The following is a 13,500-nucleotide window of genomic DNA, read 5'->3' as shown; positions in this document are numbered from 1 at the left end:
GTACATTAAGTATACTTTCCTTTGAGTACAAAATTTCATGGTATTACTATTATGATGAAAACATGGGAAAAAAAATCAGTATGAACTTCCAAAAAATACTTAAGAAAACCAGTATAGCCCGTTTGAGAAATATGAATGTACTTGACTCTGAAGTGATGATTCCTTATTAAATGCATTCCTGCAGAGGAAGAGAAAGCATTTGCTCCTAATGTTGCCTCCCCCTGCAATTCATATCCAGCAATTAAAATAAGTCAGAGAAAACACTTTGGTTTTTAGGTTCACTTTCAAGGAATTTAGCACTGATATATCAGTTAATGCTGTTACTCCAGGAAAACTTGTCTTCAACCAGTGTGTCAGAGGCAATATATAAGGCACGAAGGTAAGAAACCTCATACTTATTTTGCCTTTCTTTCAGACTACAGCCACTGGGGGAATGTGACTGTTGCAGCAGAGGAAGGTGTACAAACAACCAGCGAGAAGTCGCTTGCTACCACAAACAGAGCTTTGAGATTGGGGAAATGCCTGTGGTTAAGCAAAAAATAATTTCCTCAAATGACAGGTGAATTCCCTTCCAGTTTTATTATTACTATGCAGAAAATTTATGATGAGAGAGACCATTGGTTTCCTCTTCCATAGTCCTGCAATATTTTAAGTTATTTCTGAGCCTTTCAAAACTCTCCCTAGATCCAAATACTAGCAATACATGCTTGTGGTACATAAATATTTGTTTATGTAAATATATTTAAATTCAAATATTTAATCTTGCCAGGTAAACATAAGAAAAATAATGCTGATATACTTTTTACAAAAGACTTAGCTCATGGTTTTAATTTCTTATTTATAGTAGCTTACCTCGCTCGATGAAAATACTAACACATCTTAAGAAGTACTTTTTTTTCTGGTTTCTCAAGAAAATATTTGATTGCTGCCATCTTATTAGAGGCATCAGCTTTTCATTTGAACAATTAAATGGAGGGAAGTTATTTAAAAATGGGGCTGACGTGCCTCTGCAGTACTTTAATACCAGGTTGCTCGTATCTAAAGTTGCTTTTATGCTGAATATCAATATGCAATTAGATAGAGACAACATAAGTGCTGGACCTCAGCAGAAGACTCTTTGGGCATTTGTAAGCTCCTTGCTTATTTATGCTGCCACAATCTATCAAACAACTCTCATGTCGGCACAATCAAGCCACCAAAACAAATGGCTATAAATACAGTCAAAGCAAGAGATAACAATAGGCAGAACAACTAAGTCCTCATTTAAAGATGAAACGGTGGTTTTGAGTGAGCAGTATGCGATTAACCTGCTGTATATGGGGTCAACATGATTTATTCTCACAGCTATGCAGTAAGCCTTAGTCCTGGAACTCACTTGCTGTCAGAGATAAGCTTTTCTCAAATCAACCCTCCCCTATGTCTCTCTAACACTTGAAGCTCTTACTTAGGAAAATTAACTGTCGTGTCCTTCATTTAAATTATTTCCACCCCTGCTTGAAAATAATTGTTAGTCTAACAGACAGTTTACCCATGTGCACTTTCTTTTCTCCTGTCCATCTATGTGCTGCCTGCAACGCTTCAGCACTCTATAAGCAGATCTTGAAAACCATAAACAGAAAGGGGGGGGAAAAAAGAGGTGTCCTTATTTTGTCTGAAGTCTGAGTATTGCTAGAACAGTACTCTCTTGGCTCAATACCAAAGAATAAAAAGCAGCAGACCATTACATTTTAACACAATTGAGTGGTTCAAAATAGAGAGACAGTACTGGCTTTGCTTTGAAACTTTAATAGCAGCACCACAATTCATTAAAAAAAACTACTTTATGTGTGGGGATGACCCTCTTACCTTTTGTAGCTATTCGAACACACTGAGTTTTGGTTTCCTGTTAAGGAAATAAAAATAAAGAAAACAATCAGATCAAGGGCTTTTTCTTGTCCTCCCCACTCCATAAATTCACCTGAGATCTACTGATCAGCTGGTACAACCCAATGAGTTGGCTCACGGCTCTGGGCTTAGCAGGGGTGGAGGACGGGGAATTTTGCCATGATTGGACTGTGCTGTCCAGGATAACAGTGGGGAGAAAAGGTGCAGGACAACCCAAATATAGCAAAATTTCAGGTTATTCAAATCAAATGGAAATCATGCCATAAGAATACAAAGAGAGGGTGCAGCAGGAGGAAAAGGGAGGAGTGGTGCTCCTATTTATGCCACAGCACAAAACCCCTGAGCTTGTGTTGACCTGATGCAGCACTGTACAGCAAAGAAGATACAATCACTCAGCACTGTCTCCAAAATTATGTCTTGCTACATCCTGACACTCTTAAAGAGTCACCTGAAGCACATGAGCAACACGCTCCCTCATGCTTCTGTGTGTGGAACAAGCATAGATGCAGCTCAGATATCCCTCCACATATGACACAGCTAATCTAAAACCTATACTGTCTGCCCAGGAGACAGTGATTTGACAGCAATGTGCTTCAGAAGATGTTGCACATGCAAAGGCAATTTGTGTGTAATTTACCACTCTCTCCTTTCCCCTCAGAAGTTTGGCCACCAATTAAAACAAATGAACAGAGAAATGACTTGGTTATGCACAGTTTGGACAACTTGAACAGACAAAGGTCAATCATAATGAGGTTTCTGACCTTCCTGCACAATGTGCAGTAATTTTAAAGGCAAACATACTGAAATAGCATAAGGTTGTGTGAGAGGATGCAGCTGCTGTGGTATTAGATCACTCTAAACAATATTAGCATGTAATTTGAAAATATAATAATGACAGTTTCACTCTATAAAATATTCTCACTCTAGTCCTCCATCCCTCAGTATTCCATTCCCAAATACATCCTCTGGCATCTGTCTCCTCTGAAGATTCAAAAGCAGCAGTTAAATACGTTGCTGGCAGTTTGTAAATACTGCTTGTAAAGAGCTAGCAAAACTCTTAAGTTGAGACACTCTAAGTGCCTCAATAAGGACAATTCAATAAGGACAATTTTTCAATCAAAATGAAAGCCCTGCAAAGTTTACTAACATAATCTTACCTATTTTCCCTAGTTACTGGATTTACTTGTCTGTTTCTGTTCAATATGTCTGTGAGGATCACAGAGTAACCTCCTCTCAACCCTACCATGTACTTCAGAGCCTACTTTCCTTCCCTCTGCCTATTTTGGTGATTCCACTGGTTTACAGCAAAGCATCTGTTTAAATGTTCTGCAGTTCAGAGGTTATCTTACAACCACTAGATCTCTGTCCTGGCAAAATGCAATTCAATTCCCCTCAAAACCTCCCCCTAAATCCCTGTAGGAACAGAAATTTGATCCAAAATTTCAAACATTAGAAGGAAATTTGTTTTAGGATTACAATCTCTCACAAACTGAAATCAAGTTTAAGTAAAAATACTGTGTTCTTCTCTCATTTTCTACTTATCTGTCAAAATGTAAAAGCCAAAATAAATACCTATGTTTTTATTTAATACTTTCATTTTATTTTTCTCTCCCCTTGTTTTTTTTACCTCAGGGAATGAAACAAATTTCCTTACAATGCAGTCTAGTGGAAATCCACAAAAGCAAAGGAAATTATTTTAGCAGGTGAGGGAAATATGGATGGGTGTCTAGCAGTCACTTTTTATTTCGCTTTGTTTATTTCATACAGGTTTTTAAATAAGAACTGAAAGGAGAGTATGGTCTACTGAATCAGAAGAAAAAAAAAATCCAGTTTCCAAACACCTTTGTACCCATTCTGACTGGAAGCATATCTAGTTTTCATAATCACAGGTAAAGGCTGAGATTTTCTTCAAAAGACTCCAAGGCAAGGCTGCCTGTTAGCAAGGATTTGTTTAGTCAGCAGAGAGAACCAAGCATAAAGAAGCTTAAATACGGCTTCTGCTCCTTTCCAATGGTTCTGGTGGATATCAGTTGAAGATCAGTCTAGTTGTTCTTTCTTGTTCCTGTCGAAATGGCCTGGACAATTCCAGTTTTCTAAACTATATATCCAAATATTAAATTTTAAATATCTAAAGCTTCTCTGTCTACCATATTTTCCCTTCTCACCAATCCTTTTCCTCTCCTTCATTTTTCATTTACAAGAGGAAAAACCATTTAAGAACAACAGCCTGTGACTTGTAGAGCCACAGTGGTTCTTTGCACCTGGAACCTCAGAACTTCTCCCTCTGACACTTCTCCTCCCCTCCTTCCACATGCATACAGAGCCAGTAGCAGTACTCAGCAGCAGAGTTAAAAAGAAACACCAAGGAGGTAATGAAGGTGAATGATAGCCATAATTCTACTCCAGTGCTGCAAGCCTTCTGAAGCTGTACACCTCCTCTGAAAGACTCTCAATCTCATGTTGGGCCAGGGGTTACTTTTGCCCAAGAAAATTCTTATTTTTTATTTGATGTCCAGTATGAGAGTCTTATAAAGTTTTCAATGTTTTACTAGTCCACTGAGCAGCCCACATTCTCTTTATCCTGCTGTAACCCAATCTTGTGAGGAGTGCAAGTACTGAGAACTGGGGAAAGTACTGTGGATGGTATTTACCAAGGAGGCGAAGTCACAGTCCTGAAATTACTTCCCTCAGACAATTACTATGAGATGCATTAAACTCTCATCTAGTAGCAGTTACTATGACACGAGGCTGATGTGAAATGTGAATGGCACGCTGCCATGCTGTCACAGCACGGAGGGGATTTCAGCCATGCCACTGCCAACACCTCCCACATCCAACTCCAGCAGTCCTAACTGTCACCACAGCAATGTCTTTGACTGCTCCCAGGAGAAAGGTGCTGTCAGCACTTGCCTTCTCAACGCTGCTCATGGCCTGGAAATAGATGTTGTAGCCTTTCCGAGGAGCCAGCGGCGGGTTCCAGAAACCTTGGTATGTCCTGTTGTCACCCACAGTAAAGGGGGCTGGCTCTGGCAGGTTTCCTGGGGGCAGCTGAGCAGCAAAGTAATATGGTGACCCTCCACTAAGAGCAGTCTGATAGGTGACAGGGATTTGGTAGCACTCCATGGCACCGGTTTCTCTCTTCGTTCGGTGCGGGTGCAGCTCCTCAACAACGATCTGGTAGGCACTGGTGAGACAGAGGAAAAAAGGACAAGACAGGAGATGGATGCAGACAAGAAACAAAGGCTGGAAATATAGCAAAGCTATTTATTTCAGCTGTTAGAAAGAAGCAGCTTCCACTCTTTTTTCATGAAAAACAACAATACAAATCCACACATGACCTCTTATTATTACTTTTTTTAAAACCTTTTTTTTTTGAAGAAACACAGGAAAAACTGTGTTAAACTATAACAGATTAAATCCTTGGCTGATCAGAAGCAATCTGAAGTTAGCATTTTCCTTTGAAACAGTATTAGAGAAAGCTGAGCTTCAAGACCCAACATAATGGCTGCCTCCAGGCTGTGCTTGAAGCACCAATTTGCAGTTGTCATATCATTAGAGACAGAATGTGCTGACAGGCTTCTCCACCTCTTGACCTTGCTGTGGCTTCTATCTTGGCTCAGAGCTATGCAGATCTAAAGTACAAGTGACATGCTGTAATACAAGCACAGATGGACAGAAATCTGTCCATTCCACTGAAATAGACTGCCTCATTCCTTTACAGTTGTCAATGATAAAATGTTATGAATTGCTGAAGCAGAGAGTATTCAGCCCATCAAAACACCATCTTAACCTCCCAATACCTCTGTTGAAATGGATCATGGCTTAGTCACTTTTCAAAATCACCTGCTCAAAATAGACCAGGTAATTATAATTCTTCTTTCTCCTTTAGAGGAACTACCTAAAGGAGTTACCAACTCATCAGCTTCCTCTGCTTTTCAGAAGTACAGAACTTATGTAGCGAGAGCAGAAGGAAATCCTCCATTTTATAAGGAAAAAAAAAAGAGGTTTGGGGGTCTAAGGCATGTAGACAAGAAACCTGAAGCTTTTGAATTAAACTGGCAGACTTGTCTGTCTTGGGTTTGTTATAAAGGTTTCTAAACCGAAAAGGTAAAATTGAAACAGGTTCTCGAAGTGTCACTGCCTTGCTGTAAGGACTCTGAAAGGCAAAGACAGTCTTCCTCCTTTCAGAACTTATGGGGCAGCATTAAATTATTTTGTCAATTTTCTCTGCTACTGCTGCCCAGAAAACCCAATAACTGCAGTGGCAGAGATAAAGTATGATGCTGGAGAATGGAAGAAAGAGGAGAAGAAATAAAATGAGAAATCAGTTTCATGTCCTTCTTAGGCTGAAAGGAAAAGTTAGCATCCCCTTTTCCTAGCATGTAAAAATTAAGCAGGAATGCCTCTTTCTTCCATTTCAATATGCCCAACTAGAATATAGAAAGTCACATCAGTTTTGAAAGTCCAGGTAGAAAGAAGAATGTAAAAAAAAAAAAGGTTAGACCTGGGGATATTTATTTCTCATAAACCGACCATGAACTGAGCTCAGTTATACATCACCTTCTGTGGTAAACTATTGCATTAACCATCTCCAGTTAATGGGGACTGTACCAACAAATCACTTGCACAAAACCCCTGTATATCCAGCATATTTCTTTATGCTTCAAAATAAATATACTAGCAAAAAAAAAACCTAAAAGCGGTGATATTTTAAAAGCTTGACAGGATGAAAAATATTTTTAAAAATTTTATTTATAATGTCCCAAGGTAAGAAATTCATTCCCTCCCTGGCCTGGTCACCTAGCCCTGGACACAGGCAGGGAAAAAATCTGTTTCAGAATTGGGCAGACAACCAACTGGAGAGCACTGGGACACAGACACCATGTCTCTGCTGCCTGAATTCTGCAGTCTTCTCTCATCAGCTGCCAGTGGTCTGGGACAGACACAAATTCTGCTCTCAGAAGTGACAGAAGAGCAGGAAACTTGTCTGTGACACCCTGGGAGCTTCAAAGGAGAAAGCCAGCAGGGACAGAGGAAGGACAGTGCAATGCCTGCAAGGGTCCCCTGGAACAGCCTGGTTTGTCACACAGCTCCGAAAATGAGACACACCACAGTTACCAAACCAACCTCTCTTTCCCCCTCCATTTTATAGAATAAGGGATAAGTGGGGTATCTTCATTTTAAGGCCTATTTCCTTTTTAAGGGTCAAGTCTCTTTGGAGATAAAAAAAAAAAAAAAAAAAAAAAAAACAAAAATGAAGGGCAGGAGAATCAAACCAGTTAGAAGCCTCTTTTTATAGCACTCTTTAAAATAACACTGTAATTTTTGAATGGAATATAAAAGGTATGTCAAAATTTTAAGCATGAGATAACAATAAAATGTGAAGGTTCTGAAAACCAAATAAATTAATTTATATAAAATATATTCTAAAAATGCTTTTTGGATCCCTACATATGAAAAGCTACAATATGTGGGAAATAAGACATAGATATACATATTGTAGACATCTACACTTACACAATAGAAAAAACAGCAAATGACAGAAACTATTTTAAGTCTCAAACACAGCTTTTTAAATTTTGGGTTTTTTTAAAAAGTACATATTTGCCTATCCTCTTTGATAGGTGATCTGGCATTATTTTTCATGCAGCATTATAAGCTAACAAGACATGGAGGAATACAGTCATTTACCTCTGGGCCCTTTGTGATACCATCTGTTTAAACCCATTTACTAAACACTGCAGTGGCTCCAGAGCAGCACTGTTACTCTGTGCACATAACAATGTTCGGAAAGGACACCCTGCTGTAACATGTGATGAAACAAGTCAATGTTAACTTACAACTTGAAAAGTAGAGTGTTCACTGGCTGCAACTGTGTTTTGATATCAGGTATTAGTGAAAATTTAACTATGTATTATGTTTATCCCTGTATCTTTACATATAATTAATCCCAGATTCAATTTTCTTAGGTTTTCTAGAAATTATTTTTGTGCTGGTGAGGATTCAATTATTGAGAGAGCTTTTTTGTGACAGGAGCTGAGGAAATTCCTGCAATAGCATTTTTCCCTCGTCTTTCCATACAGCAAAGAAGGATTAAATAGGGAAATAGAGAGTGGAAAGCTTAGATGACAATACTCCTTCTGCTTGATGACTAAAATAAATTCTGAGCTATTCTGAAGAGTAATAAAAATTTCAGAACCTGCTACATACGTCATCAGGATCATAAAGGCCAAACAGTTGTCTGAGACAGCCAGGCAAGCAGAGAAAATTTGAAGATACAGCAGCTGAAAATCTCCTCAGCTGAAACTTTCCATAAAGAACTTATTTCTGTGACAGAAGTTGTTTTCTTCCTTTTGTTAACCTAAGGAAACCTGTACAGTATTTTGCTGTTGACCAAGATAATTGCAAACAGATGAAGGAGGTCTCTGATGACATCTTCCTTTTTATCCCTCCCTAAAAATTCAGGCTCCCAAAAAGGTGTGGCACTGGTGAATGTTGTTCATACTTTAGCCCTATTCTGACTAGACTTTAAATCCTGCTGCACATTTCTCTCTATGTGTCTAGAGGACATACATCTTCCTCTCCTTTGACAAGCACCAGACTGACTGACGAGCCCAAGTTTCAGCCCCAGTTCTTGGAATTCTAATTGACAATGATTGTTTTAGTTGTTCCCTGCCATGGTCCCCTGAATTAATCTTGCTGCAAAATGAAAACAACCTAATTCTTCATAAAAGGCAGTATAAGAAAAGCACTTTAAAAAAATAAAATAAATTTAATCATTAAAATTTTACTCTGATTCTGATGTACACTCTTTGTAATCCTAATCAGCAGTAGGATTTGAAAACAAAAAATAGTTTTTCTGGTACTCAGTTAGGAACCTTCAGAAAAACAACAGCAACAAATCACATCTTCAAATGCATCACCGAAGCACCATTGATTCTACTGACTGGAATCTCATCCATAAGATTGATGGTGAAGTAATACACACTTCAAAGTGAGCCTGAGCCATCCAGCTTTGTCTCCCTTTGCATTTCTAGTTTGTAATTTAGTTTTAAAACTCCAGGAGGCCATAAAGAATGCTAGGGATTGAACAATAAAACCTGACAGTGAAGGTATGATTAGAGTCATGTTAAAACTGGGATGATTAGGGCAGCCAGGCAGTGTTTTAAAGAAATACCACAAGTAGATTATAGTTAAGGAACATCTGCTTGCTGACAGGCTGTGCTGATGGGGAGGCTATGATGGAAATCATAGCATAAGTCCATTTGTAAAAGCAAGAGTATCAGACTAAACTTTTTTTCCTTTTCCTTTTTTTTAACATGAACCTACTGATATTAAATGGAATTACCATCTACAGCTCCAGAGATTACACGACTGGGGACTGGGTAGAAACAAAACTTTTCAAAAAGCCAGCTGTATTCTTCAGGGTCAGGCTACAGAGCAGGATCTGAGTCTCTTCTACTCCATCACAGCTGCAGGCACGGTGATCCATTTTTTCCCCACCTACCTAGTAACACTCATTATGGCAGCAAGCCAGCTTCTAGAGGAAACAAAACTGCAGTGTGGATGGAGTGAAGCTTCACTAAAGTATATCATAAAGTCTAGCAAAATTCATTGAATCAATTCAGAATTTCAGTGTGCTACATTTAACTCCCTATTAAGAAGCTGCTGAAAATACCTGACTGCAATAAGCATAACTTCAGAAAAGGCAATAACACCATGTCTTCTGCATTCCTCTGGAGAATGCTTTCATTCCAAGTAAGGAATAAAACACCTGGTTGATTTTAAGAATAAAGCCCAAGTCTCCAGTTATGGTAAAGGACTTATTTCCTTGGCCTCTTGATGTTAAGAACTTGATGTAAGGTTTTAGAAATTAACTCAAATGGAGAGGGAAGATAACAGAATTGAAGAAAGAAGTATGCTTTTTTGAGAATACAGTCAAACAGCAATTATTAATTCTCTACGAAACTATCACTATCAAACTGTCTATTAACATTCAGTACATAGATCCTTTCTGCCATCTTCCTAGGCCACAGTGACAAGCTCATGCCATTAAACTGAGGATGCTGGGAGGAAAACTGACAGAAGAAATGTGGGTTTGCAGAGCAGAGAAACCAGAACTTCTTGAGCTAGGTTGAGTAATTTTCTAGCTCCATGAGTAATTCTCTAGCCACATCCCATCATTCTACCAGTTCACAGAATAACCACCCCTCCAGGAGAGAAGCCCAGGACTAAAGACTGACTCCCCTGAAGGTGTGTGGTGGGATTGAAGGTGGAAGCCTGCTGCTGTCAGCACAGGAGTGCCCTGGAGCAGCTGCTGTAAAGAAGATGTGCACCTCCACCAACAGTAGATCCCAGTGGTGTCCAGCAGGCATGCTCTGGGCAGCAATTTGCCTCAGCTCCCTCAGACACAAGACTGAAAGGATGTGGCATGGATTACATGAGTGACAGATATCACATTTCCTAAACAAGGACAGCTTTCATTAGGGCCAGCAGCAGGAAACTTGGAAGTCTTTAAAAACACCTACAAAGGAATATAGTGAAGTGAGTTTAAGCACCTACATTTGGGAGCATTTTCAGACCACAATTCTGGTTTCCATGGTATTAATTAAAAAAAAAATACATATATATATCCCGCTTTTAAGAATCCAAGTCCCGTGCTGAAAGCAGCCCTGCTCCCCAAAAGTCCTAGGCTCACCCCAGGGCAATTTCTCAGAAAGGAATGATACATGGGATTACAATTTTTAAAATAGCATGACAAAATCTCCTGAAAAGGGGATGAATCTGGGTTATCCTCTATGACAGAATAGAAATAAATAACTTGATAATATCAATTATAAGAGTGATTATATGATAAGCACATAAAAATGCATATAGGGGTATGACTCATCTCCCACAACATTCATGTAAAACATGCATTTCTCTTAATGGAAAAAGACTTAAGAAATAGTTAATTTTCCTCTGCTTTTAGGGCTTGGGCACATGACTCGACATCAACTGAGCCTTGATAGCAGACTTAATGTAACACAGAATGAAATGCATTAGCCTGCGTTTCTCTAAAATGTCACAAGGGTAATAGCATGAAAACCTTCTGATGCTCAGCAGCTAATTAACCCCCAATTAGTCAACCTTGCCCCTGAATATTGCTGATGCATGCACATCAGTAAAACACAAATGGAATCAAATAATATCATAAAATTTTTACACTAACAAGTAGAAGTAAAGAGCAGGATGTGGACTAATCTTCGCAAACAAAATTAAATTATCTCTCAACAGAGAGCAGAAAGGGAAAGACCCCTCAAAGTTAACATAAATGAAACATTTTAATATGATTAGAGGACACGCCAAATAAAATTTAATAGCTTGCTACATGATTCCTAGTAAGAAGCACTCTCAGAAGAAAAAGGTCAAATAGTTTGTATTCACCACTATTATTCTTCCATTTCCCCATAGCTTACAATTTTCCAATCATACACATATGCTACAGAGTAGCTGACTTTGAAGCACTGGAGAGGAAGTGTTATTTTCAATTTTACCTTCTGACAAACACCTTTCAGCCTCATATTTCAGAGGCACTGTGAGAAAGTAAAATGAAATTATAATGGCTAGAAGATGGTTCTGGGGACCCTATATCAAACAGGTCAGGTAGCTGAATGATTCAGGTCATGACTATCTTTTAAAAAAATCCCTGCCAAACCCAGAATTTATTTAATTACATGTCTATTGTCAATCTAGGTGTAGGTAAGAAAAAAAATAGTGATGTTAAATAAATATCACTCAGAAATGAACAGTTCTATGTATGGTGATATAACAAATACTCAACTAAAAAATAAATATTGAATTTTTTTATATAGATTTTTCTTTTTTTTTTTTTTTTACCTGATAGGTGCACCTTTGGCTTGTGCAGGTCTCAAGAGTACAGTTATTGTAGTAGCAGTTTCATTGAGGGATGCATCGACTCCTTCATAGTCTGGTAAAGTGGGAGCTGATTAATGTTGAGTGGGAAGGAAAAGAACAAGAAACAAATCAGTGAAAACATTTTGAATTTTTATGATGTTGTGGCTGTTTGGAATATAAAACAAAGCCCCAGTCTTTATCAGCCATGTGAGTATTTTTAAACAGTTTTTCCAGTCAGGCACAATCTTTTACTACAGCATGAATAGGACTTTATGAACAATTGATAACTCTGTCCCTAACCACTTCCTATCAAATCATGACACCTCTCAACTTGAAGCACCTTTATTCAAGATGGACAGAAAAATAGGGAAGAGGTGACTGACAATAAACCTTAAACTACAAAAAAACCAACATTTTGGCCTCAATTATTCTAACCTGCTAATAACTACAGTCACTGTGTCAAAAATCCAGCTTCTACCATCCTCCTGTAACAACTTAAAAACCTTTCAGTTTTTCTCTTGAACATCATGAGAAATAATGTTAATACCAACCAGTGTGCAGGAAAATTGGACTTATATAGACATGCATCTGAGGACTAGAACTGGATCAGGGAATCTATTCCCATGCCTATTCCTATCAATGGATGGCCAAGCTGCTCATTAATCAGCTTCAAAACTACTATGAAAGAACAAAATCAAAGTCAAAAACAGAAGTAGTTCAGGAACTGATTCACTAATGGACTGTCAGACTGTCACGCCTTCATGGCAGCAATATTTGCTGTGGGTGGGATGGCTAGTGTTGGCAATTTATTCAACCATCCAGCTTTAATCTGCTGTCTGTTACAGTCCTCACTGGTAATACTGACTTCAGCCCCAGGACATGGAAAGAAAAGGGATTTTCTGTGAATCAGAAAATAATAGATTTCTAATAATTATTATTTTTTCATAAGTTTGAAAACTATCTGTATGTTTGTGTTTTCTTTTAAATATGTGACTGTATCATTATGAAATCATTAATGAAGTCTGTATATTTCAAAATGAACTTTCACAAAAAGATGTTTCCAAGCAGGACATCATTTAAGTCATAATAATTTTACAATACTGTATCAATAGATAGAAGAGCTCTGAAAGATTAAAAGCCTTGCTTCATTAGTTCTAGATCCTAGATGAATGTAAAACCTGTTCTTATTTCAGGAAATAATATTTTATAGAATTAATGTTCATTTAATGTTAATTTTAAAATTACTGCTTACACCATGTTCACTAGAATAACAGTAACCACTTGTAAGCTTAGTTAAAAGGAATAATTTCACCCCTCATTAAACTAAAGTTAGCATTTTTTGAAACATGCATTGCTCCGTATAAAGTACCAGTCATGCAGAGTAGAACTAGACAACAGTTCCATGTAAAGCAAAATAGAAAGAACAGGCTGAAGTTCAGATACAAGGGGTGTCACAGCCTGCCTTTGAGCTTTCTGAGCATTAACCATGTCTTGCCAACTAACAAGATATATACTCTGCCTAGAAAGTTGTGCTGTACTGGATTCTAGACAAAAGTCCCAACATTTCTGTGTGGAAAAGAGGTTTCTGAAGAAACCTGAATTCACTGTATTCCTAAATAATCCAAACACATTGAGACACCTTTTTCTCAAAATACTGAAATATCAGACATGATAGCAAGATATACACCTCTTTTCTTTTCCTTCTACAAAGAGTTTAGA

At 38.1% G+C, this 13,500-nt stretch overlaps 1 protein-coding gene across 14 annotated transcripts in view; it reads right to left on the bottom strand.

The window, feature by feature from the left end:
* PTPRK (protein tyrosine phosphatase receptor type K) overlaps positions 1-13,500 on the bottom strand; it is a 377,978-nt gene that overhangs the window by 65,253 nt on the left and 299,225 nt on the right. For all 14 annotated transcript variants that reach the window (XM_088161829.1, XM_088161832.1, XM_088161831.1 and 11 more), the window contains exons 11-13: positions 11,764-11,869; positions 4,795-5,068; positions 1,846-1,882 (exon numbers count right to left, since the gene is read on the bottom strand). In XM_088161829.1, coding sequence (XP_088017955.1) covers positions 1,846-1,882; positions 4,795-5,068; positions 11,764-11,869 — 417 coding nt within the window. The remainder of the gene's footprint in view (positions 1-1,845; positions 1,883-4,794; positions 5,069-11,763; positions 11,870-13,500) is intronic.

The sequence above is a fragment of the Sturnus vulgaris genome, chromosome 3 (genome assembly GCF_052056855.1).
Source record: "Sturnus vulgaris isolate bStuVul1 chromosome 3, bStuVul1.hap1, whole genome shotgun sequence".
In the NCBI taxonomy this organism is placed as follows: domain Eukaryota; kingdom Metazoa; phylum Chordata; class Aves; order Passeriformes; family Sturnidae; genus Sturnus; species Sturnus vulgaris.
Note: the sequence above shows the minus strand (reverse complement) of the source record. Positions and strands in the feature narration are given on the sequence as shown.